This window comes from Carcharodon carcharias, chromosome 15, assembly GCF_017639515.1.
Source record: "Carcharodon carcharias isolate sCarCar2 chromosome 15, sCarCar2.pri, whole genome shotgun sequence".
Classification (NCBI taxonomy): domain Eukaryota; kingdom Metazoa; phylum Chordata; class Chondrichthyes; order Lamniformes; family Lamnidae; genus Carcharodon; species Carcharodon carcharias.
Window position 1 is genome coordinate 21850965 of NC_054481.1, and position 23038 is coordinate 21874002.

Sequence of the window (23038 nt, forward strand, 5' to 3'; positions counted from 1 at the left end):
CAAGCCCATGAAAGGAGCTATATAAATGCAAGTCTCTATTTTTTTTTCATTCATTCATGGGATGTGGGCATTACTGGCTGGGCCAGCATTTATTGCCCATCCCTAATTGCCCTTGAGAAGACAGTGGTGAGCTGCCTTCTTGAATTTACTTTTATTTATTAAATAATTAAGGTCACACAGGCATATCAAAAGTTGCTATTGCCTCCAGCTTTGGGACAGTAGTCTAGATGGGCACTATAACAATAGCTGTGCAATGCTCCTTGGCCTACTTTCAGGAGGATGTTTATTTGTATGGAAGGGTTTCGAAAGACATAATAGTTCGTATGACAGAAGACTTTGTCCACCTATGGCTGATATTAGTGTGGGTGGAGATAAGTGGATTAAATCAATGCAGACATATTTGGAACGAGTCAGTGGACTCCATGTCCTTTGTAACTAGGGTTGCTAAACAATCATGTATTCCTGACCTACTTGTGAAGCATCAGAAATGAACCCTTTGCGGTGCTGCTGTAATGTTATTGCACTGAAAGAAAATGAAGCAGAATTGCATTTGTTTATTTTTCAGGCAATAGAAATGTTATACTGTTCGCTTTTTTTAAGCTGCCCTTCAGGGAATGTCATTGTCCTTAAAAAGGCAACTATGTGCCCATTTACCCAGCTGACCGAGCAGCTTTTTATTCCATTTCCCGAGATGATCTAATGACCAAGTAGCTATTCCTCCAAATGCTCTTGATGTCCTGTTGGCTTTGACCCCATTCCCCAGAAGATCTAGTGTCCTTGTGTTCATTCCCCTGATGATCCAGTGGCTGCGTACCTATTTTCTTTGCAATCTTGATCCAGCGGCTCTTTATCATTTTTCCTGGTAATCTAATACCATGTGCCCATTGGCCGGGCAATCTTTTGGCTATATAGAAACATTACAAGAATCAAGGTGAAGAGGGCTCAAGTTGTGTGAAATATTGTGCACAGTAACTGATTGACCTTCAAGGCTTCTTGTATTTCTGTGTGAAGTATTTCTCCTCATCATCTGTAATCTGTCTGCTGTATGTCTCTCTGTGTGTTTTGAAGGATGTCTCTGCTTTTCTAGCTGGGAGCACGTGGCACACCTGCTTTCTAGGACTCTGGTAACCCACAACACTGAGCTTAGCCCTGTCCCAATTCATCACATAGGTTACATTGCCACACCTGCCTATGACAACAATGTACCTTCACAGGAGAGAGTGAAAGGGAGGATGGCCCATTTATAGACTAGGCCACAAATGTACGTAACTCACTGTGCTAGGATGTGCCGTCACCAGAAGCAGTGAAATGAAGTGCAGAGGAAAGACAAGGCCCAGCATCATCAAAACAGGGCAAATCTTCAAACTGAAAACTCCACAAAGGATGGGACTTGACAAGCATAAAATCAGGATTGAAATAAATTGGTGGGGATAATCATTCACTAGGCCTCACTTATAACTTCTTAACTTTAATAGCATGGGGAAATGGCATCAATCGTTTAATGATCGAGATTATAGGGAACTTTAATCTGCTGAATTAGTTTTACTTGTGTTTTTTTTTGTTAAATTGTATAACGCAAAATTAGACATGCAGTGAACTGCTGGGTTTCACATCAAATCAATCCCGTCCTACTCTTTGCCATGATAGAGATTTAGAAGGGAAATGCCAGAGCCTGCCTTATTGCTGTTAAAACATCAACATTTCATCTGGAATGTGAAAAGGGATGGAGGAGGGAAAAAGAAACAAAAAAGCACATTGAAAATGTGACTGACATTCCTGCAGGTTCCCGAGGCTCTGAGTCAAGTCCTTCCCATCCGTCTCCAGTGCAACCAGTCACGACCGCGCCTGAGGAGATCTGGGTGCTACGGAAACCATTTGCAGGTAGATTCCGTGAAAATGTCTCCAACCACATTTCATTTCAGCTTCAGCAACGAACTCTGACTGACTCGCTATGACTCCTATTGCACCCTAGCCCAAGGCACAACACTGTTGTCCCCAGGAGTTCTCCCCGATGCCCTGGCCAATATTTATCCCTTGCTCAACACCTAAAAATATAATCAGATTATCTGATCATTGTCACATTGCTGTTTGTGGGAGCTTGCTGTGCACAAGTTGACTGGCACTTTTCCTACATTACAACAGTGGCTACGCTACAAAACCGGAACTTAATTGCGGTTGCAAAGCAATTTGGAACATCCTGAGGTTGTGACAGGCACTATATAAACACAAGCCTTTCCTTTTGTTGGTTTGCCACTTATTGGCCATTTTCCTGGTGGTTACCTAATTCTCTGGTAACCATGTGTAGTCTCGTCTCTTCAATCCCAGCGTCCAGTTGGCCAGAATCTTCTCAGCGAAAACTGCAGGTCACGTTATTGCCCCATTATGTCCTGGAAAATTCTAACCTTTCAGCAGGAAACTCAAACCTATGCCATACTGTCCTACAAGGATCAGATGAGGTCCAAACCCTGGCCTTCAGTCTGCAGTGGGAACCCTAGAGCCAGCATGAACTGGCTCAATTCAATTTGGCGCCAAACTAGTCAACACGTGGCTCATCTGCCAAATCAGCCCAATCAAACTTGGCCACACAAGAACAAAAGGATTGAAGCTCATTGTGTTCTCAAGCAGATATATCCAGGAACCAAAGTCAGTCTGCTCCAGTTTGCCTCATTATGTTGATGTCAGCATTAAACCTTGCATGCATAGTGATGTCAAATGTAATGTAACTTGCTGTTGTTGAATCAGTGTGGAGTTTTAAAACCCTCAGTAAAAGTCCTGCTGGAGTTTGGATTCCACCCCGGGGAGTGGAACTAATTGGATAGCTCTTTCAGAGCCAAGATATACATGACAGGCCAAATGACCTCCTTCTGTGCTGTATCATTCTATGAAGTTGGATTTTAGTTTGAAATACTTGGCCAAGCGTTTGTCACGTTTTCACAAAACTGTTGCCAAGTCAGGTTGCTTCAAGGAATGGGTGTGAAAAACTAGAAATATTTTCAACAAGAATTGAATTTAATTAAGACATCGAACCTTGTCACTTGTAAGCTATATGATTTTATTTAAAAACAGGTTCGCATGCAACTCCATTAAATTACCAGAGAGAAAAATCATGTTAAGTACCGTAAGTGTACAAAAACATCACAATCAATAACTTCTCTCATGTCTTTGGGCTTCATGACTTTTGCACAGCAGTGTCCACTGTTTGTTATTTGTCATTTGTCCTCTTGTCACCTATTTAAGAGCCAACCAGGCCAGCAAATTCTGTGAATTAATGTGCTCCAAGTTCAAAGTTGAACTAGAGGCTAATGGAGTCACATGACCTTCATTTCAGCAAACAAAGTGCCTCATTTAACAGACTCATCTATGTGCGAACAGGATTAGACAAGATCATTTCAAAATGAGAGAGACAATTTTCCTTGCCTCGTTGGGTATGGAAAGGGTGGTTATGGAAAGGGGTGGTAGCGCCACAATGATAGTGGCACAGCATTTTAATGTCCACTTTCACAGGCCCCCATTGCTACCATTTTTCTGGGTGTCTTGATAGGAGCCAAGGGACCATTGGAAAGCGGGTAGTGGGGTACTCTCCTCATTAACCCATTATAAACCAGGGTGACCTGACACGCTGCCCTTACTCTGCAATTCCACCAGTGTCTGGGTCCCCCTCATTTTGGTGGGTGCCTTGATACGGGCGATCCAGACACCACCGGAAACCCTGGGGCATCTTTTTATTAGATCATTCCAGTTTGGGAGTCCAACAATGTCAATGGGACCCTGATGCTATTTTAAGATTCAGTGGGCAGAATGTGCACCGTACACACTCCAGCCCTTGGTGCATCGTACTCAGCGGCTTGACTGGTGTTCCTTAAAGGGACCCACCACAGAAGCAAAAGGCTTTTAACCAAAAATCAACCAGCTACTGACTGACCCTCCATGGAACTCCCCCACTGCTATCACAGCACCCCCCCCTCCCCACAAAGCTCAGCTTCATTCCACGATGGCACAACCAGGTTTCCTGCCCCCGCCCATCAGTGAGCATCTCGCTGACAGAATGGTAATGAAGCCTCCCTATAAGAGGGATAGAACGATTTTTACATTTAATCTGTGTCTGGTCTGAAAATGCTTGGGTCACAGATTGGGAACTGTGCTAATCATTGATAAACACAGGCTCTGAAACCAAGCCATGTGATTTTAGTCACAATGTGTTTACAGATCAATATGAGGTCCCTTTGCTATGGTACTGAGATTTCTTTAATCTCTCTTTACTGTGATTTTAAACCAGGCAAAATGACCCAGCTCCAAGTAATGGATCTTATCAATGACCTATAAAAAGGTGCTTCAAGCTCTGGGGTACCAAAGAAATAAAGCACTTAGAAATGTATTGCAGAGGCATGTTATTCAGGCAGGCCTACCCCAATATCTTCCTCTGTCCATTTGCTGTTTTAGCAATCTGTTAATGTTCACAAATAGTGCATGCCTGAATTCAAAACTAGTACACACAGGGTAATATCAGTGTTAGAGATGTTAGAGATTTATTAGATTGAAATTTAACATATGGAAACAAACATCACACAAGGCTGTTAATACTATAATCAAAACAGAAAATTCTGGAAATACTCAGCAGGTCAGACAGCATCTGTGGAGAGAGAAAAACAGAGTTAACATTTTGAGTCCGTATGACTTCTTCAGAGTTCGAGAGAAGTAGAAATGTGATGGATGTTATACTGTTTAAGGTGGGGGGTGGTGGAGCAGGTAAAGCAGGATAGAAGATTAGCAATAGGTAGGGACTAAGGAGAGATTGACAGGAAGTCATGGACACAAGACAAAGCGAGTGATAATGGTAGTGGTATGGGCTAAAGAAGATGCTGATAGTGGCATAAAGGTAAGATAGCAGAATGTGTGAGTAGCAGAACAAGGATAAGCACTCTGTGAAAGAGCATGGAACAAGTGACAGAGCCCTTTTTGTGGGGGGAATGTGGGGGGAGGGAGCGGTGGTTGGGGAAAAATGATAGAAAAAGGGATTTAAAAAGGGATAAACCAATGAATAAATGAATAAAAGTAATAATAAGTAAATAAAAAATGCATATTAAAACCATTTTTTTAAAAAGGGATTTAAAAAGACAGAAGAGAGAGTTCATGGCCTGAAGTTGTTGAACTCAATATTCAGTCCGGAAGGCTGTAAAGTGCCTGGTCGGAAGATGAGGTGCTGTTCCTCCAGTTTGCGTTGAGCTTCACTGGAACATTGCAGCAGGCCAAGGACGGACATGTGTGCTGTTAATACTATAATTGGGGCTGGTACTCTAGATTTACTTGCAGCTGTACAGTTTATTAGAGTTAACGACAACAACAACTTGCATTTATATAGTACTTTTAATATAATAAAACATCCTCGAGGCACTTGACAGGAGTGTTTTAAAGCAAACTTTGACACTGAACCAGGTAAGGCAATATTAGAGCAGGTGGTCAAGAGCTTGGTGAGAGATGAGCTTTTAAAGAGTGCCTTAAAGGAGGTGAGAGAGGTAAAGAAGGTGGAGAGGTTTAGGCAGGGAATTCCAGAGCTTAGGACCTCGGCAACTAAAGGCATAGCCACCAATGCTGAAGAAGTTAAAATCAGGGATGTTCAGGAGGCCAGAGTGGGCGGGCGCAGGTATTTTGGAGATTTGTGGGGCTGGAGGAGATTATGGAGCTAGGGAAGGATGGAGCAATTGAGCGATTTGAAAACAAAGATGAGAATTTTAAGATTGAGGCGTTGCTTAACTGAGTCAATGTAAATCAGCAAACATAGGGACAATAGGGGAAATGCGCATTCAAAATAGGTTAAAGCCAGGATTGTTCCCCCACAGTTGTTAAGTTTGTTTAAATGTTTCACAGTCTTTTGAAAAAAAAACCTGGTCCGTTCAAACATGCAGACGTGTAAAGAGATTAACTCAACTCATTTTGAGGCGAGCTGCTAAACATAATTCACTGAATGCACAGAAAATGTGCTGAGCAGGTTTCACATTCTACGCAACACTAGCACTCAAAGGCTTTGTGACGAGGACCTATTACTTACACACAAAAGACCCATCAAAACCATCTGATGAAAGTGATTATATGTGCGTAAGATGTTGAATTGGTTCAGTATTCTAATTGTACTGACAAGGTGTGAATGTAACAACTCCAGTCTGCGCGTATTTTCGCTGCTTGTTAATTCTTCACAGACAGCCATCCCGTTTTAATTACTGAGGTGATGTCTAGCAAGACAATCATTTTTGGTTTCATTCTGCTGGGGAGGGTGGGGGTGGATTTGGAAGCAATTTCACACAGTAACAGATGTGCATGTCACGGTACAGCTGTTGCACTTCACAGCATACAGGAAAATTCAGGAATAGGCGACACTGTAGGCCCACTGTAGGACAAGATGGGGAGCTGGTTCGCTACATCAGCTTTCTGCAGTTCTCCATTACGGCTGCCAACTCTGGTTGGATGTATGCCTGGAGGGATCTCACCACAAGGTGCTCTTGCCTCCAATGATCCCGCCCCCCCTACCCTCCCACCATTTGTCACCTGGCATATATGTCTGTGTCTCACTCCTCCTTCTCGCACCAACTGGAACATAGTCAGACTCTCCGTTACCCAACTGGACGATTCTTGCCAGACAAGCAGCCTTTTCTTTTTAATAATAATAAAAACAAAAAAACTGCGGATGCTGGAAATCCAAAACAAAAACAAAAACAGAATTACCTGGAAAAACTCAGCAGGTCTGGCAGCATCGGCGGAGAAGAAAAGAGTTGATGTTTCGAGTCCTCGTGACCCTTTGACAGAACTTGAGTTTGAGTCCAAGAAAGAGTTGAAATATAAGTTGGTTTAAGGTGTGTGTGTGGGGGGCGGAGAGAGAGAGAGAGAGAGAGAGGTGGAGGGGGGGGTGGTGTGGTTGTAGGGACAAACAAGCAGTGATAGAAGCAGATCATCAAAAGATGTCAACAACAATGGTACAAAAGAACACATAGGTGTTAAAGTTAAAGTTGGTGATATTATCTAAACGAATGTGCTAATTAAGAATGGATGGTAGGGCACTCAAGGTATAGCTCTAGTGGGGGTGTTTTTTTTAAAAAATAATGGAAATAGGTGGGAAAAGGAAAATCTTTATAATTTATTGGAAAAAAAAGGAAGGGGGAAACAGAAAGGGGGTGGGGATGGGGGAGGGAGCTCACGACCTAAAGTTGTTGAACTCAATATTCAGTCCGGAAGGCTGTAAAGTGCCTAGTCGGAAGATGAGGTATTGTTCCTCCAGTTTGCGTTGGGCTTCACTGGAACAATGCAGCAAGCCAAGGACAGACATGTGGGCAAGAGAGCAGGGTGGAGTGTTAAAATGGCAAGCGACAGGGAGGTTTGGGTCATTCTTGCGGACAGACCGCAGGTGTTCTGCAAAGCGGTCGCCCAGTTTACGTTTGGTCTCTCCAATGTAGAGGACACCACATTGGGAGCAACGAATGCAGTAGACTAAGTTGGGGGAAATGCAAGTGAAATGCTGCTTCACTTGAAAAGGAGTGTTTGGGTCCTTGTACGGTGAGGAGAGAGGAAGTGAAGGGGCAGGTGTTGCATCTTTTGCGTGGGCATGGGGTGGTGCCATAGGAGGGGGTTGAGGAGTAGGGGGTGATGGAGGAGTGGACCAGGGTGTCCCGGAGGGAGCAATCCCTACGGAATGCCGATAGGGGGGGTGAAGGGAAGATGTGTTTGGTGGTGGCATCATGCTAGAGTTGGCGGAAACGGAGGAGGATGATCCTTTGAATGTGGAGGCTGGTGGGGTGATAAGTGAGGACAAGGGGGACCCTATCATGTTTCTGGGAGGGAGGAGAAGGCGTGAGGGCGGATGTGCGGGAGATGGGCCAGACACGGTTGAGGGCCCTGTCAACGACCGTGGGTGGAAAACCTCGGTTAAGGAAGAAGGAGGACATGTCAGAGGAACTGTTTTTGAAGGTAGCATCATTGGAACAGATGCGACGGAGGCGAAGGAACTGAGAGAATGGGATGGAGTCCTTACAGGAAGCGGGGTGTGAGGAGCTGTAGTCGAGATAGCTGTGGGAGTCGGTGGGTTTGTAATGGATATTGGCGGACAGTCTATCACCAGAGATTGAGACAGAGAAGTCAAGGAAGGGAAGGGAAGTGTCAGAGATGGACCACGTGAAAATGATGGAGGGGTGGAGATTGGAAGCAAAATTAATACATTTTTCCAAGTCCCGACGAGAACATGAAGCGGCACCGAAGTAATCATCAATGTACCGGAGAAAGAGTTGTGGAAGGGGGCCGGAGTAGGACTGGAACAAGGAATGTTCCACATACCCCATAAAGAGACAGGCACAGCTGGGGCCCATGCGGGTACCCATAGCCACACCTTTTATTTGGAGAAAGTGAGAGGAGTTGAAGGAGAAATTGTTCAGCGTGAGAACAAATTCAGCCAGATGGAGGAGAGTAGTGGTGGATGGGGATTGTTCGGGCCTCTGTTCGAGGAAGAAGCTAAGGGCCCTCAGACCATCCTGGTGGGGGATGGAGGTGTAGAGGGATTGGACGTCCATGGTGAAGAGGAGGCGGTTGGGGCCAGGGAACTGGAAATTGTTGATGTGACGTAAGGTGTCAGAGGAATCACGGATGTAGGTGGGAAGGGACTGGACAAGGGGAGAGGGAAGGGAGTCAAGATAACGAGAAATGAGTTCTGTGGGGCAGGAGCAAGCTGAGATGATCGGTCTACTGGGGCAATTCTGTTTGTGGATTTTGGGTAGGAGATAGAAGTTTCATACCCTTACGCCCTCACCTCAATGAATTTCAGGCTCGGCATGATGCTGAACTCTTCTTCCGCCGTCTTCGTCTCCGGGCTCACTTCTTTGGGCAGGAGTCCTCTCCCAGTTCAACGGATCCTTTTACCCATCTCCAATATTCTCCCTCCACCTGGACCCCTCCCTCTGGATTCTTACCTTCTCTTGATCTTTTCATTGAGAACTGTCGGTGCGACATTAGTCGTCTCAATTTCTCTGCTCTTCTCACCCATTCTAACCTGTCTCTCTCTGAACTTACTGCACTCCATTCTCTCAGGTCCAACCCTGACATTGTCATAAAACCCGCTGACAAGGGTGGTGCTGTTGTTGTCTGGCGCACTGACCTCTACCTCGCGGAGGCTGAGCGTCAACTCGCAGACACTTCCTCCTACCTCTCCCTGGACCATGACCCCACCACTGAACATCAAGCCATTGTTTCCAGGACTGTCACTGACCTCATCTCCTCTGGGGATCTCCCTCCCACAGCTTCCAACCTGATAGTCGCCCAACCTCGGACGGCCCGCTTCTATCTCCTACCCAAAATCCACAAACAGAACTGCCCGGTAGACCGATCGTCTCAGCTTGCTCCTGCCCCACAGAACTCATTTCTCGTTATCTTGACTCCCTTCTCTCTCCCCTTGTCCAGTCCCTTCCCACCTACATCCGTGATTCCTCTGACACCTTACGTCAGATCAACAATTTCCATTTCCCTGGCCCCAACCGCTTCCTCTTCACCATGGACGTCCAATCCCTCTACACCTCCATCCCCCACCAGGATGGTCTGAGGGCCCTTAGCTTCTTCCTCGAACAGAGGCCCGAACAATCCCCATCCACCACTACTCTCCTCCGTCTGGCTGAACTTGTTCTCACGCTGAACAATTTCTCCTTCAACTCTCACTTCCTCCAAATAAAAGGAGTGGCTATGGGTACCAGCATGGGCCCCAGCTATGCCTGTCTCTTTATGGGGTATGTGGAACATTCCTTGTTCCAGTCCTACTCCGGCCCCCTTCCACAACTCTTTCTCCGGTACATCGATAATTACTTCGGTGCCGCTTCATGCTCTCGTCGGGACTTGGAAAAATGTATTAATTTTGCTTCCAATCTCCACCCCTCCATCATTTTCACGTGGTCTATCTCTGACACTTCCCTTCCCTTCCTTGACCTCTCTGTCTCAATCTCTGGTGATAGACTGTCCACCAATATCCATTACAAACCCACCGACTCCCACAGCTATCTCGACTACAGCTCCTCACACCCCGCTTCCTGTAAGGACTCCATCCCATTCTCTCAGTTCCTTCGCCTCCGTCGCATCTGTTCCAATGATGCTACCTTCAAAAACAGTTCCTCTGACATGTTCTCCTTCTTCCTTAACCGAGGTTTTCCACCCACGGTCGTTGACAGGGCCCTCAACCGTGTCTGGCCCATCTCCCGCACATCCGCCCTCACGCCTTCTCCTCCCTCCCAGAAACATGATAGGGTCCCCCTTGTCCTCACTTATCACCCCACCAGCCTCCGCATTCAAAGGATCATCCTCCGCCATTTCCGCCAACTCCAGCATGATGCCACCACCAAACACATCTTCCCTTCACCCCCCCTATCGGCATTCCGTAGGGATCACTCCCTCCGGGACACCCTGGTCCACTCCTCCATCACCCTCTACTCCTCAACCCCTTCCTATGGCACCACCCCATGCCCACGCAAAAGATGCAACACCTGCCCCTTTACTTCCTCTCTCCTCACCGTACAAGGACCCAAACACTCCTTTCAAGTGAAGCAGCATTTCACTTGCATTTCCCCCACCTTAGTCTACTGCATTCGTTGCTCCCAATGTGGTGTCCTCTACATTGGAGAGACCAAACGTAAACTGGGCGACCGCTTTGCAGAACACCTGCGGTCTGTCCGCAAGAATGACCCAAACCTCCCTGTCGCTTGCCATTTTAACACTCCACCCTGCTCTCTTGCCCACATGTCTGTCCTTGGCTTGCTGCATTGTTCCAGTGAAGCCCAACGCAAACTGGAGGAACAACACCTCATCTTCCGACTAGGCACTTTACAGCCTTCCAGACTGAATATTGAATTCAACAACTTTAGGTCGTGAGCTCCCTCCCCCATCCCCACCCCCTTTCTGTTTCCCCCTTCCTTTTTTTTCCAATAAATTATAAAGATTTTCCTTTTCCCACCTATTTCCATTATTTTTTAAAAAAAACACCCCCACTAGAGCTATATCTTGAGTGCCCTACCATCCATTCTTAATTAGCACATTCGTTTAGATAATATCACCAACTTTAACTTTAACACGTGTTCTTTTGTACCATTGTTGTTGACATCTTTTGATGATCTGCTTCTATCACTGCTTGTTTGTCCCTACAACCACACCACCCCCCCTCCACCTCTCTCTCTCTCTCTCTCCGCCCCCCACACACACACCTTAAACCAGCTTATATTTCAACTCTTTCTTGGACTCGAACTCAAGTTCTGTCGAAGGGTCATGAGGACTCGAAACGTCAACTCTTTTCTTCTCCACCGATGCTGCCAGACCTGCTGAGTTTTTCCAGGTAATTCTGTTTTAGCCTTTTCTTTTTCCCATTTGTCTAGTTAGTATTTGTCTGACTAATATACAAGCGCGTTGAAGGGAAAAAGGGAAAAAAAGGCACTTCTTTTAATGCTCCTGTTATTTTTCCCCTGGGTTGATCGGTGCAGTGAGACTAATTCTTGAAGACTCCGGGGCAATCCTGGAGTGTTGGCATCCCCAGCCTCCATATGAAAGCAGAGCTGCAGAGGCTGGCTGGCTTTCTCTCCATCCTGAATCTACAGGTTACGTGTTGACATCATTCTCAAAGCAAGATTCAGTGCCAAACACTGGTATTAAAACATAACATTTCACTCCCAGCAAAAGAGCATGTTAGCAAGGCTGACGCGTACTGCCCATCCCTAGTTGAACTGAACTACACTACCACTTCAGAAGGCCATTTGAGGAGATGGTGGTGTCGTGGTAACATCACCAGACTAATAATCCTGTTAAGCCCACCTTCATGCTCTAGGAGCGCTGGTCCAAATCCCACCAGGCAGCTGATGGAATTTAAATTCAATCACTAATTTAAAAAGATCTGGAATTGAAAGTTAGTTTCAGTAACGGTGACTGTGAAACTTAAAAATAAAAACGATCCAACCCACTATTGTCCTTTAGGGAAGGAAATCTGCCACCCTTACGTGGTCTGGCCTACATGTGACTCCAGACCCACAGCAATGTGGCGGACTCTAAAATGGCCAAGCAAACCACCGAGATCAAAAGCAGTTAGGAATGGCAACAAATGCTGGCCATGCCAGCGATGCCAAAATCCTATGACAGAATTTTTAAAATCTTAGCATGTAAGGATGGCAGACTTCCTTCCGTTAAAGCACATTAGTGAGCCAGTTGGGTCTTTTTTTTTTGCAACAGCTTCATTGTCACTTTTACTGGTGCCAGCTTTCTCTTTAGAAATTTCTTTTTAAAAACTGAATTCAAATTCTAAGAATGCCAGGCTGGGATTTGAACTCATGTCCTCACGATTACTTGTCCAATAATATGGTAATTGCACCACATTACCCTGAAGGGTCAAGAGCCTGTTTTCTCTCCCATGTCAGAATAAATTGTTCAGCAAGTATTTGCTTGTAGGTAGGAATCCAAACTGTTTTTGGGGTTGGGGGGGTGTTGGTGGTGGTAGGGTAGCACAGTGTTCATGTTACTGGACCAGTAGCCCAGAGACCTGGACTAGTGATCCATGGACATCCACTCAAGCACCTCCATAGCAGCTTTGGAATTTAAATTCAGCTCATTAAATAAAATCTGGAATAAAAAGCTGGTATCAGAATGGGTGGTTGTGTGGCAGCTAAAATTTAACACTGTGAAGTGGTGCATTTTGGTAAGAAGAACAAGGATAGAAAATATTAAATATCGGATGACTGCTAGGCCAGAGAGTGGTAATCGCTGGCCTGGGAGTTGGGGGGGGGGGGGGGGGGGGGGGGGGGGGGGGGGGGAGGGGGTTGGGGGGGGGGGGGGGGGGGGGGGGGGGGGGGGCGGTGACTGGTTGGAAACACTTGCAATACCAATAATGCCCCAAAAATGTTCTTCCAGTGATACGCCTGTATGTTTTTGGCGCTCACCATTGTCAGTCAGCACCTTAATCCCAGCTCTGTTCCTTTTTATGGTGTAGGTGGCGATCGCAGCAGTGCAGGGAGCACAGGAAGCGTGGTGAGCGCTCGGAGCTCTGGAAGCGGCCAGAGTGCGGGGGGCACCGCTGCAACCTCGGGTTCCGAGGGGACTAAGGTACTGTGCAAATCCCACCAACGGCCTTACTTTCACAGATAAACTGCCTGCTGAAGGATCAGCAGCACAGGGGTTACGTGGAGGGATCATTATAGTTGTGGATCAAGGGGACCACAAGAAAGAGGGGAATGAGTGGACCATATGTCCCATTGAGCCTGTTCCACCATTCAGTGTGATCGTGGCTGATCTTGGGATTCAACGCTACTCTCCCGCCCACTCCCTTTATTCCCTGAGAGACCAAAAATCTGTCTACTACCCCAGCCTTAAATATATTCAAAATGGAGCATCCAAAACCCTCTGGGAAAGAGAATTCCAAAGATTCACAACTCTTTGGAGGAAGTAATTTCTCCTCATCTCAATCATAAATGATCAGCCCCTTATCCTGAGACTGTGTCCCCATGTTTTAGATCCCTGACCAGCAGAAACAATCTCTCAGTGTCCACCCTGTCAAGGCCCTTCAGAATCTTATATGTTTCAATGAGATTACCACTCATTCTTCTGAACTCCGGAGTTGACATGAATGTTAAGTGGGGGAATTTCGGAGTCTGGATTAACTCCTTTCAGTATTCCTCAAAGAGCGAGTGACAGCAAGAAGATCTGTACCCATGGACATGAGGAGATCAGTCCCTAATGTCCCACAGACCTCACTTATTTCACTAGAACCGAGATATGCAAAAGTTCCGCTAATGGTAAACGCCCAGATATAGGCCAGCGAGATCCCAAGCTCGATCCCTGCTCTGTTCTCAGTTAGCCTCTCTCAGCCGGGACTGTTTTTGAAGTCCCTGCGCTAGGCAGGAATCAGCCAGGGGCACTTTTTCCTGAACACGCTGGGCTGTGTGTGCAATACTTGTTTGTACCACACCCAGGAGGGGGCAGCATTGAGCTCAACTGTGATGGCCTTCATGGTCAAATAGCCCCACGCAAAGATGATGCATCTGACAGTTGCTGGAGCCTGCGGGGTGATATCCATGCCTGTAAGGATGAGGAAGACAGTGGCTCTCTAAACAATATGCATGGCTTCCTTTCTTTTTTTAAAAATCTCTCCTGTACTGTGCCTGTACTGCCCTGCCACCTGCTGGCATTGATTGTTGCCATTGTTAATGGGCTGCTTTCTCCAGGATCCAGTAATGCCAGCCTGAGCTGACCCCGCATTTACTTGGCACCTCTCTATAGGCACCATGACTGAAATAAGGAACTCATTAGCAGAGCAGAATGAGAGCCCCAGAGCATGGCGGCCAGGTACCAAGTAATGGGAGCTACAGACTGAGCAACACAGGGATGGAAACAAATCCAGAGAACTATATCCCCACACTCTCTCTCGAAGCACCATTTGATGGATAATCGTCCTTTGATAAACAAGTTGACGTTTGGCATCTGTACAAGGTTGCTTCGTAGCCTGAAGCTTCGAGACATCAATTATAACCTCATTATCCAATAGGCAGGGAGTCTATGCTTGCCACAGGCAGCCAATAGAAATTTAGTGATGATGATTTTGCCTCAGTATCCTGCCTGCAGTCTGCAATAAAAATATGTCATGATTTGAAGGCAACTTCAAATATTTAAGTGCCCCTGAACACCGTTGAGACCACCAATATGGCCAAATGACCTGAAAGGCATGGGGTTTTCACATTTCAAAATGACAGACGCTGCTTTCCCCGGGACAGTGCATTTTTAAACTGATCAGACAACTTGCAACATTGTCTGATGAGCTTCAGTCCCCCAGAATGTAGGAATCTTAAAATATCTTCCCACATCAAAGTGCAGATGCAGAAATTTCAGTCAGAGAGTAACATCCACGTCGGCCATGCAAAAATTGGATTAGGAAGCATGATGACCCCACACTCAGGCCCACTGAGTCAAGCAGCAAACAAACGTTTGTACTAATAGCTCTTCTAAATGTTTGCCCAGTGCGAAACATGCTGCTGAGTGGTTGTACACGCAACAAGGAGGCACAGATGCATTTATGGCTCAGAGCTAACCTGGACCTAAAGGCACCCTGCCTCCTACCCCCCACTCCACCCCAAGGGGAGCCAAACTCTATGTACAAAAGCTGCTGGAACTATCTCAGGGAGGCTCTGCTGGAAGACTTTGGACAGCCAATGGAGCTGGGCGGTTGCAGATCGGGTTTCAGGAGACGGTGCAAATCAATCACCAGCTCTGGTGAAACAGAGGCACCTCACACACACAGCTCCTGCCCAAGGTGGAGGTCGGAGAAATGTTCCCTAAGGAGCCTTGGTGGCTAGGGCTTTCTAGCGAGAGTGTTCTTCCTCCTCTCTCTGCACACTTAATCCCCTCTCTGCTGCCTGTGCTCCATTACCAAGTGGTGCTGCAGGGCCCGAGGGAACTGTGACCATAGCCCCCGTTACTGAAGTAGGCTTTCTCCTGACAGGCCAAACAACTTCTCCGACCTTATCAAGACCCAGCAACACTGAAAACCCAAAGAGTGTGCAAAAACTCCTCCGGTAACATTGAACACAGTGCTTTCACCAACTCGGTACCAGCAAAGAAACACAGAAGTACTGTAACTCACCTGGAAGTTGGATGCTCAGCCCTTTAAACAACACTAGTTGGGGGTGGGGTTTTGGGGGGGCGGGGTGAGGTGGGGGCCAGCCCTCATGTGGCTGAGCTCAACTGGGACCTATTAAGAGAGGGCGTTAACGGTCCAAAATGACTAATCATGAGCCAAATCAGCATTAGAGGCTGTTTGACATCATGATCCACACACTCTTCATGCCTCTTCCGCATGCACTGTCTGCCCACCCTAGTGCCCTTATAGTCAGGGTGGCAGCACCTGATGTGTCAGGAAGCATTCCAGCCGGCAGCTTTTGAGTTTTGAGATTCTGCAGCACCACCAGCACCGGTGGTGCCTCGGAGCCAAATTTCACAGCTACTGTCTCAATATTATCAGCCAGATGCTGCACATCGCCTCACCGTGCGCTGCCGAGGCAAAGTGAACATTCCCAACGCAGGAAGATTAAGCCTGGGGGTATGAGATGTCACGATTATGTTATTGGGCTCATAGATAGAGGCCTGAATCAAAGCTCCAGAAACGTGAGTCCAAATCCCACCCTCGCAGCTGAGGGAATTTAAATCCAATTAATAAGATCTGGAATAAAATGCAAGTCTCATCAATAATAATCATGAAACTACAGGATTGTCGCAAAAACCCATCTGGTTTCCTTGGGAGAAGAAATCTGCCATCCTTGCCCTGTCTGGCCTCCATGTGACTCCTGACCCACGGTAGTTTGTGGTTTACCTGCCGAAATGGCCAAGCCAAGCTACTCCGTCCGAGGGCAGTTAGAGATGGGCAATAAATGCCGGCGACGCTCACGTCCCAAAAATATGGTTTGAAAAAGGATGGGAATGGCAATCCCACCAGGAGAGCCTGGGAATTTTGAGATCCATTTACAAAATTGAAAAGTCAAAAGCCAATATCACGATAGGTGACCATGGAACTGTTGGATTGTCGCAGAAGCTGAAATGGTCCATGAATGTCCTTTAGGGAAGGAAACCTCCTATCTTTGCCCAGCCTGCTATATGTAACTCCTGCCTCCCCCCCCACCCCTTTACCAATGTGTTTGACTGTGAAGGGCCCAGCAAAATTGTATCAAAGTGTGACCAGCAGTTCAGGAATATGGCGCATTGCCATCTTCTAGGCAGAGGCAGTAAATGACAGCCTTGCCAGTGACACCCGCGTTGCAATAACACGTCGTTTAGAAAAGAAGCAGGAGGGAGGGATAAGTAGCAGACAATTAGTCCTATATTATAATAGGAAAGAGGTGACAAAGAACAATGTAAAATAATTAACAAAGTTATGCAATGGACAAAGAAATTTCATGCGAACGCATTAGTTCTTGCGACATACCCAAACTAGTAATTGCTCATTTTGATTACCTAAGAACAAAAGAAATAGGAGCTGAAGTAGGCCATTTGGCCCTTCCAGCCGATATTCAACCACATCTCTGCTTTCCTGCCCCGATCCCACATCCCTTCATTTCCTTAGAGTCGAAAAATCTACCACTCTCAGCCTTGAATATACTCAATGACTGATCATCCACAGCTCTCAGGGGAAGAGTATTCCAAAGATTCACAATCCTCTGCATGCAGAAATGTTTCCTCATCTCAGTCCTAATTCGCTGTCCCCTAATCCTGAGACTATGAACACCCCCCCCCCCCCCCCCCCCCCCCCCCCCCACCTGGCCTTGTTCTAGACTCTCTCAGCATCTTACCTGGTCAAACCCACTCAGAATCTTAGATGTTTCCATGAAACCACCTCTCATTCACCTAAATCCCAGTACAGGCCCACCCTACTTAATCTCCCCTCATAGGACAACTGTCTCGTCCCAAGAATCAAGCTAGTGAATCTTTGACATACCCCCTCTAAGGCAAGTATAACCTTCCTTAGGTGCGGAGACCAGAATGGTACAGAGTGCTCCTGGTGTGGTTTCATCAAAGCCCGATACAGCACTTATTGCACAGCCCTAGCTGTCCTATAGGTTTTAAGCCTTGACTTCATAGCATGGAAGTGGAATCACGTGGACATCAGACCAGGTTAAGGACAGCAGGCTTTCTTCCCTGAAGGGCATGAGTGAACTAAATGGATTTTTACTCCAATCTGACAGCATGATCCTATTTGGGTTTTTGCCTACAAATGATTAAATGTCAAAACTTGCCATGATGAGATTTGAACACCCAGCCTCTGGGATGCTTGTCCAGTTCCATGCCATTGGGCAACCGTAGCAACACTCAGTGGAGCCTCATCTCGATTTCCTTTAACATTTGTGATTCTCCAGTCCGGGATAAAATAAGTAATCCAGAGCGTTATTATATTTTTGTCGGCAGGTGCTTTTCCATTTTCCTGCACGCCCTTTCCGATGTTGATGACTAAACATGTCATCACCTGAGAGAATGCCAGCACATGTGGCTTTAAAGACAAAAAGGATTCACAGGCAGATCGGGATAAATCAGTCGCGAGGAGCTGTCTGTATCGAGGCTGCGTTTGTGCTGTGTAACCTGCAGCTATCCCTTAAATAGTAACCAATCTATTGAAGGAGAGCTGTTTTAACACATATTGTGACAGAACGGGAACAAGTACCGGAGTCCTGAGCTCTGATAGCCGCAGCTGTTTCTGAAGGGAAGCTTCTCTCCCTCCTACATCTAGCCAGCACCATGCCTCTTTAACCTGTAAAGGCTTATTTTTGTTAAGATGCCAACGATTACTTCTGACGCAGTCGGAGGTTCTCCCAAAATGAGCCTCTAACCATTCTTCCCCTTCTTTTCTTTAATGCTGCAGTTACTACAAACAGTGCTAACCCAGAAGGGATCTGCTCCAGAGACAACAGGAGGTGAAGGAGTTGCCAAATCGGAGCAGCCTGCAGGTAGGCCTTGAATATTGAGCTTGGGCCTTTTCATTGATGCAAGAGACCAGCTGGTCAATTAAAAGTGCCTTCAACAGGAATACAAAGGGGGAAATGAATGAACAACTTCAATCTGTGTCGCATTCTCTGGGTTCTCCATTCTCCTCATTAAAGGAGGCTGAGTGTACACTGCATGTCTAAGAATTAGGTTCAAGGATAAATGTCAGTATTTAAATACGAACACTGGTACTGAAATGTAATATTATTGAGCAACTTATAATGAGGTACTGTATCGACGAGTTTTGTTGTGTATTACAAGGAGAAGAAATTTGCCACAAATATACTTTACTTCAATCATTTTTAATAATTAATATTTTTAGTCCATGCTGAGGGTGTCTCACTTTTTTGGTACCAGATGCCAATCCCTCCTCTCCCTTTATAGGGATAGTTTCCTCGGCTAGTTGATGTGGGATTTGATACGATGGAATATGTACATTAACTTGGCAAAGATAAACTCAAAAAATCACATTCCATTCCGATTATTAAGATGAACAAGTTTTATCCTTTTTACCACATCTGAAAATGAGAGACACTTGCATGAACAACATGCGTCACCTGGCAACACTTTCCATCTGACAGATTTTTTTTACACGTCCCCCCCCCCCCCCCCCCCCCCCCCCCCCCCCCCCCCCCCACCCCCACCAACGAACAGGTGTTCTGAGGCCAATTGCAGTACATCTAACATTTCCCCAGCACCGAGATATTCCTCAGTCAGTGAGTGAACCAACTTTGTTGAAAGGGTGGGATGGGAGGTGGTGGGAGGTGGGAGGTGAGGGGGGGGTTTGGGGGGGTGGGCGGGTGTTGGTCAGGGTGGGGGTGATGGGGGGAGGGTAAGTCAGTCAAGGTTTCCACTACTCAGGCTGCTCCAGTCACTCCTGCTAGGAAGTGCGCAATACAAGTGGAAACAAGGTAAAGACAGGAGTGATCCCCTGATGCTCAAATAACTTATCACTCAAGGGACTGCGGAGTCACATCTCAAACGTGACCAACAGGACGAGGCGCCAGAAGGCAAACATTAACTTTGGACACACAGGCGCACACACAAATTTGTGGCCCTGGTGGAAACTCCATTCCTTCCGAGCTGCGGGATTTCCAGGGAATTTCGGTATCTTGAAAGGAGAGGGTTGAATCCAGCCACTGGAGGAATCCTCATCAGTGACACCCCTCGCTAGAATGTGCTGCATAGGAAGGTGGAGGACAGTTAGGGCACTCAGCACCCTTCCAAGTCTCTGTGATATGAAAAGGATACAGGGCAGTGCTTCCCAAACCTTTTCTTGTGGTGACCCTATTTTAATGCCCCAGACTTCGTGTGACTCCAGAGTGAAAATGTGTTGGGGGGGGGGGGGGGGGGGGGGAGGAGGTACGAGAGTTGTTGAGTGGGGTGGGGATGGGCTTCGTCTGCTGACTGGTGAGGTGTGGGGGCAGGGTGTATTTCGGTTGGCTGTGATAGAAAGTGCTTAAACAGCAGCATTTTCTTTAATAAAAAACACCTATCTTTTCACAGGCTTTTATTTTTTTGCAGCAGCAGCAATTAGTCCTTAAAGATTTGTCCCTTCGACCACGTGCATTGTTAGGAAAAAAAACAAAAGAGTTTAAAGGGGCCTTGCAGCTGTTACCATTCAGCCCGAGCTCCACAGCAGCCAATGCTGTCTCGGAGCTAGCGACCCTACCGGGGGGTCGTGACCCACAGTTTGGGAAGCGCTGATATAAAAGCACTGCTGAAAGTACAAAAAAAAGGATTCACAAGGATGATACCAGGACTGAGAGCATATACCTATCAAGTAAGGTTGAACAGGCTGGGGCTCTTTCCTCTTAAAAGGTGATCTGATAGAGGCCTTTAAAATTCTGGAAGAGTTTGATAGGATAGATGTAGAGGGGATGTTTCCACTTACAGCGGAGACAAGAACTAGGGGAGATAAGTATAAGGTGGTAGAGGTGCTTTGTAACAGATCACTCAGGGGGTCCAAGTTGTTGTGGCAATACTCACCTTTACATGCATGTTCTAGTCTGAAGCTATGGATAATGATGTTAATGGCTACAATACTCTTCCCTTCACATAGCTGATCAGGAATCTCCCTTGCTCTTACCACCTGCTATTTGCATGTGTTGCAAGGATTTACCCAGAGCTCTGGCTCAGAGCCAGGGAGACTACCCTGCATCACAAGACCTCAAAATACATGGAATAAATACAATAGGGAGCTCAGGAAAAACTTATTTGAGAACGTGGAACTCATTGCCACGGAGTATTTGAGGCGAATAGCATTTAATGCATTTATTGGAATTAATGGAATGTTAGATCATTTTTTTTAAACGACTGGCTTGCAACTATCTAATGCTTTTCATGACCACCAGCCAGCTGAAAGCACTTTACAGCCTGTAAACTACATTTAAATTGAAGTCACCATTGTAATGCAGGGAACTTGGCAGCCACTTTACACACGGGAAGCTCCCACATCCAGCAAGGTGATAATGACCAAATAATCTTTTTTGTGAAACAAAAACAGAATTACCTGGAAAAACTCAGCAGGTCTGGCAGCATCGGCGGAGAAGAAAAGAGTCGACGTTTCGAGTCCTCATGACTCTTCGACAGAAGGGTCATGAGGACTCGAAACGTCAACTCTTTTCTTCTCCACCGATGCTGCCAGACCTGCTGAGTTTTTCCAGGTAATTCTGTTTTTGTTTTGGATTTCCAGCATCCGCAGTTTTTTTGTTTTTAATCTTTTTTGTGATGTTGATTGAGGGATAAACATTGACTCGGACACCAAGGATAACGCTCCTGCTCTTCTTCGAAATAGCGCCAAGGGATATTTTAAATCCGCCCAAGCAGGCAATGAGGTGGATGAGTTTAACATCTCATCCAAAAGGCAGCCCCTCCAACAGTGCAGCACTCCCTCAGCACCACATTGGATTGGCAGCCCAGATTTCTGTGCTCAAGCCCTGGAATGGACTTGAACCCAGAACATTGTGGCACAGCCGCACGAGAGCCATGAGTGGGAAAGGAATTGATGGCTTTGCTGATAGGATGAGGTGAAGACAAGTGGGAGGAGGCTCAGACACCACCCTGTACGACTTGGGTGCAATGGCCTGTTCCCCTGCTGTAAATTCCATGCAATTCTAGCTCAAAGCTGTTGTGTGCACAAGGCTGAAATGCTAATACAGCCCATCTGATGCTTTCTATCTGTTCTGCTTTGCCGCAGGAGCTGCCCGGCACCAGAGCGGATCCAGCTGCCCATTGGCAGAGCAACCGTATAGCGAGCCACAGCTGAAGAAGGCTGAGGCACAGTCAGAAACGAAGGTAAGTGAGGCTGGGAGCGCCAGGACACTGGTGATAGAGACTCACTCAGTAAAGCTGCAAGGTTTCAAAGCTGTCAGGTTTTTCTCTCCCCACCTCCCCCTCCCCCCCCCATCTCGTTCTCTCTCTCTCTCTCTGCATCTTTCTCTCTCTCTCGCTCTCTCTCTCTCCCTCTCCATCTCTCTGTCTTTCTCTCTCTCTCTCTCTCTCTCTCCCTTTCGTCCTGCACAGTTAAGTCTCTGGTGGGAGTGGAGCTGGAAGGCGGTGAGTAATCATTTATTCTTGTAAAGATTTGGATCTGTTCAAGTTCCTTTCAACAAGCTGACAGACATGACCAATCCAATTTACATTACATTTCACTTCATTGTGAGACTGATGTATAGGTTTTGAAGTTAGTAATTGCCGCCTTTGAGAATATGCTTTTAACCCTTCGATTGTCCAAATTTTTTGCCACTGTACCTTGAATAAGAATGCGTCCAGTCTCCCGCAACGCCGACTGCTCAGTGGAATCACACAGGACCGAAGGAGGCCCATCGGCCCATCATGTCTGTGCTGGCTCTTTGAAAGAGCTATCCAGTTATGAAATGAAGCAGAGATAATAAACAGATCAAAGTTGCTTCTCAGTCCTTCTACTGACCCATTCTGGGTTATAATATTCCTTTCTTTATCTGCCAGTGGCATTTATTCCTGTGTGTGACATATGGACGCAGCTACAGAGAGATGCCACAGACTGACAGATTGCCTTAGCAATGATGCTCAAAGTCTTGCCAAGAAAACAAACAGTTCAAACACTGCTCAGGGGATTATATTATACAATTATACATTATACTTGCTGCTAACCAGTTCGCTGTGAAGGCTGAGAGGTTTTCTTGACTTTTGAACCCTTCGCTTGTTTTCCAGTAGTCAGAGCGAACTCTCAGTCTCCCCTCTGGGATTGCATTTACTAATGTGCTTACTTATATTATGAAGCCTACCTGTGAAATTGGTTTCACTAAAAATGAACAAGCTGCACTCAAACAATCTCAGGCTGATCGATGCCAGATTCTTGTATTCTTCCTGATTCTTCCTGAGGTGATTTCACTCTATTAACAGGTTTGGCTGGAGCTGCTGCCTCTAGCCCCATTTATATGAATGTGCTAGCCTAATGCATATGCTGCTTCATTAGTAGTCCAGCAGATGTGAATTTAAATTCCACAGGGCATGTCGTGAAATTCAGCTCAATAAATTTGGTAAAATC

The 23038-nt window shown here is 46.4% G+C and overlaps 1 protein-coding gene across 1 annotated transcript in view; it reads left to right on the forward strand.

Annotated features, from left to right (window-relative positions):
* The window catches only part of caskin1 (CASK interacting protein 1), a 651886-nt gene that overhangs the window by 565544 nt on the left and 63304 nt on the right, over positions 1-23038 (forward strand). The window contains exons 12-15 of the mRNA XM_041206678.1: positions 1783-1881; positions 12980-13092; positions 18386-18470; positions 21707-21804. Coding sequence (XP_041062612.1) covers positions 1783-1881; positions 12980-13092; positions 18386-18470; positions 21707-21804 — 395 coding nt within the window. The remainder of the gene's footprint in view (positions 1-1782; positions 1882-12979; positions 13093-18385; positions 18471-21706; positions 21805-23038) is intronic.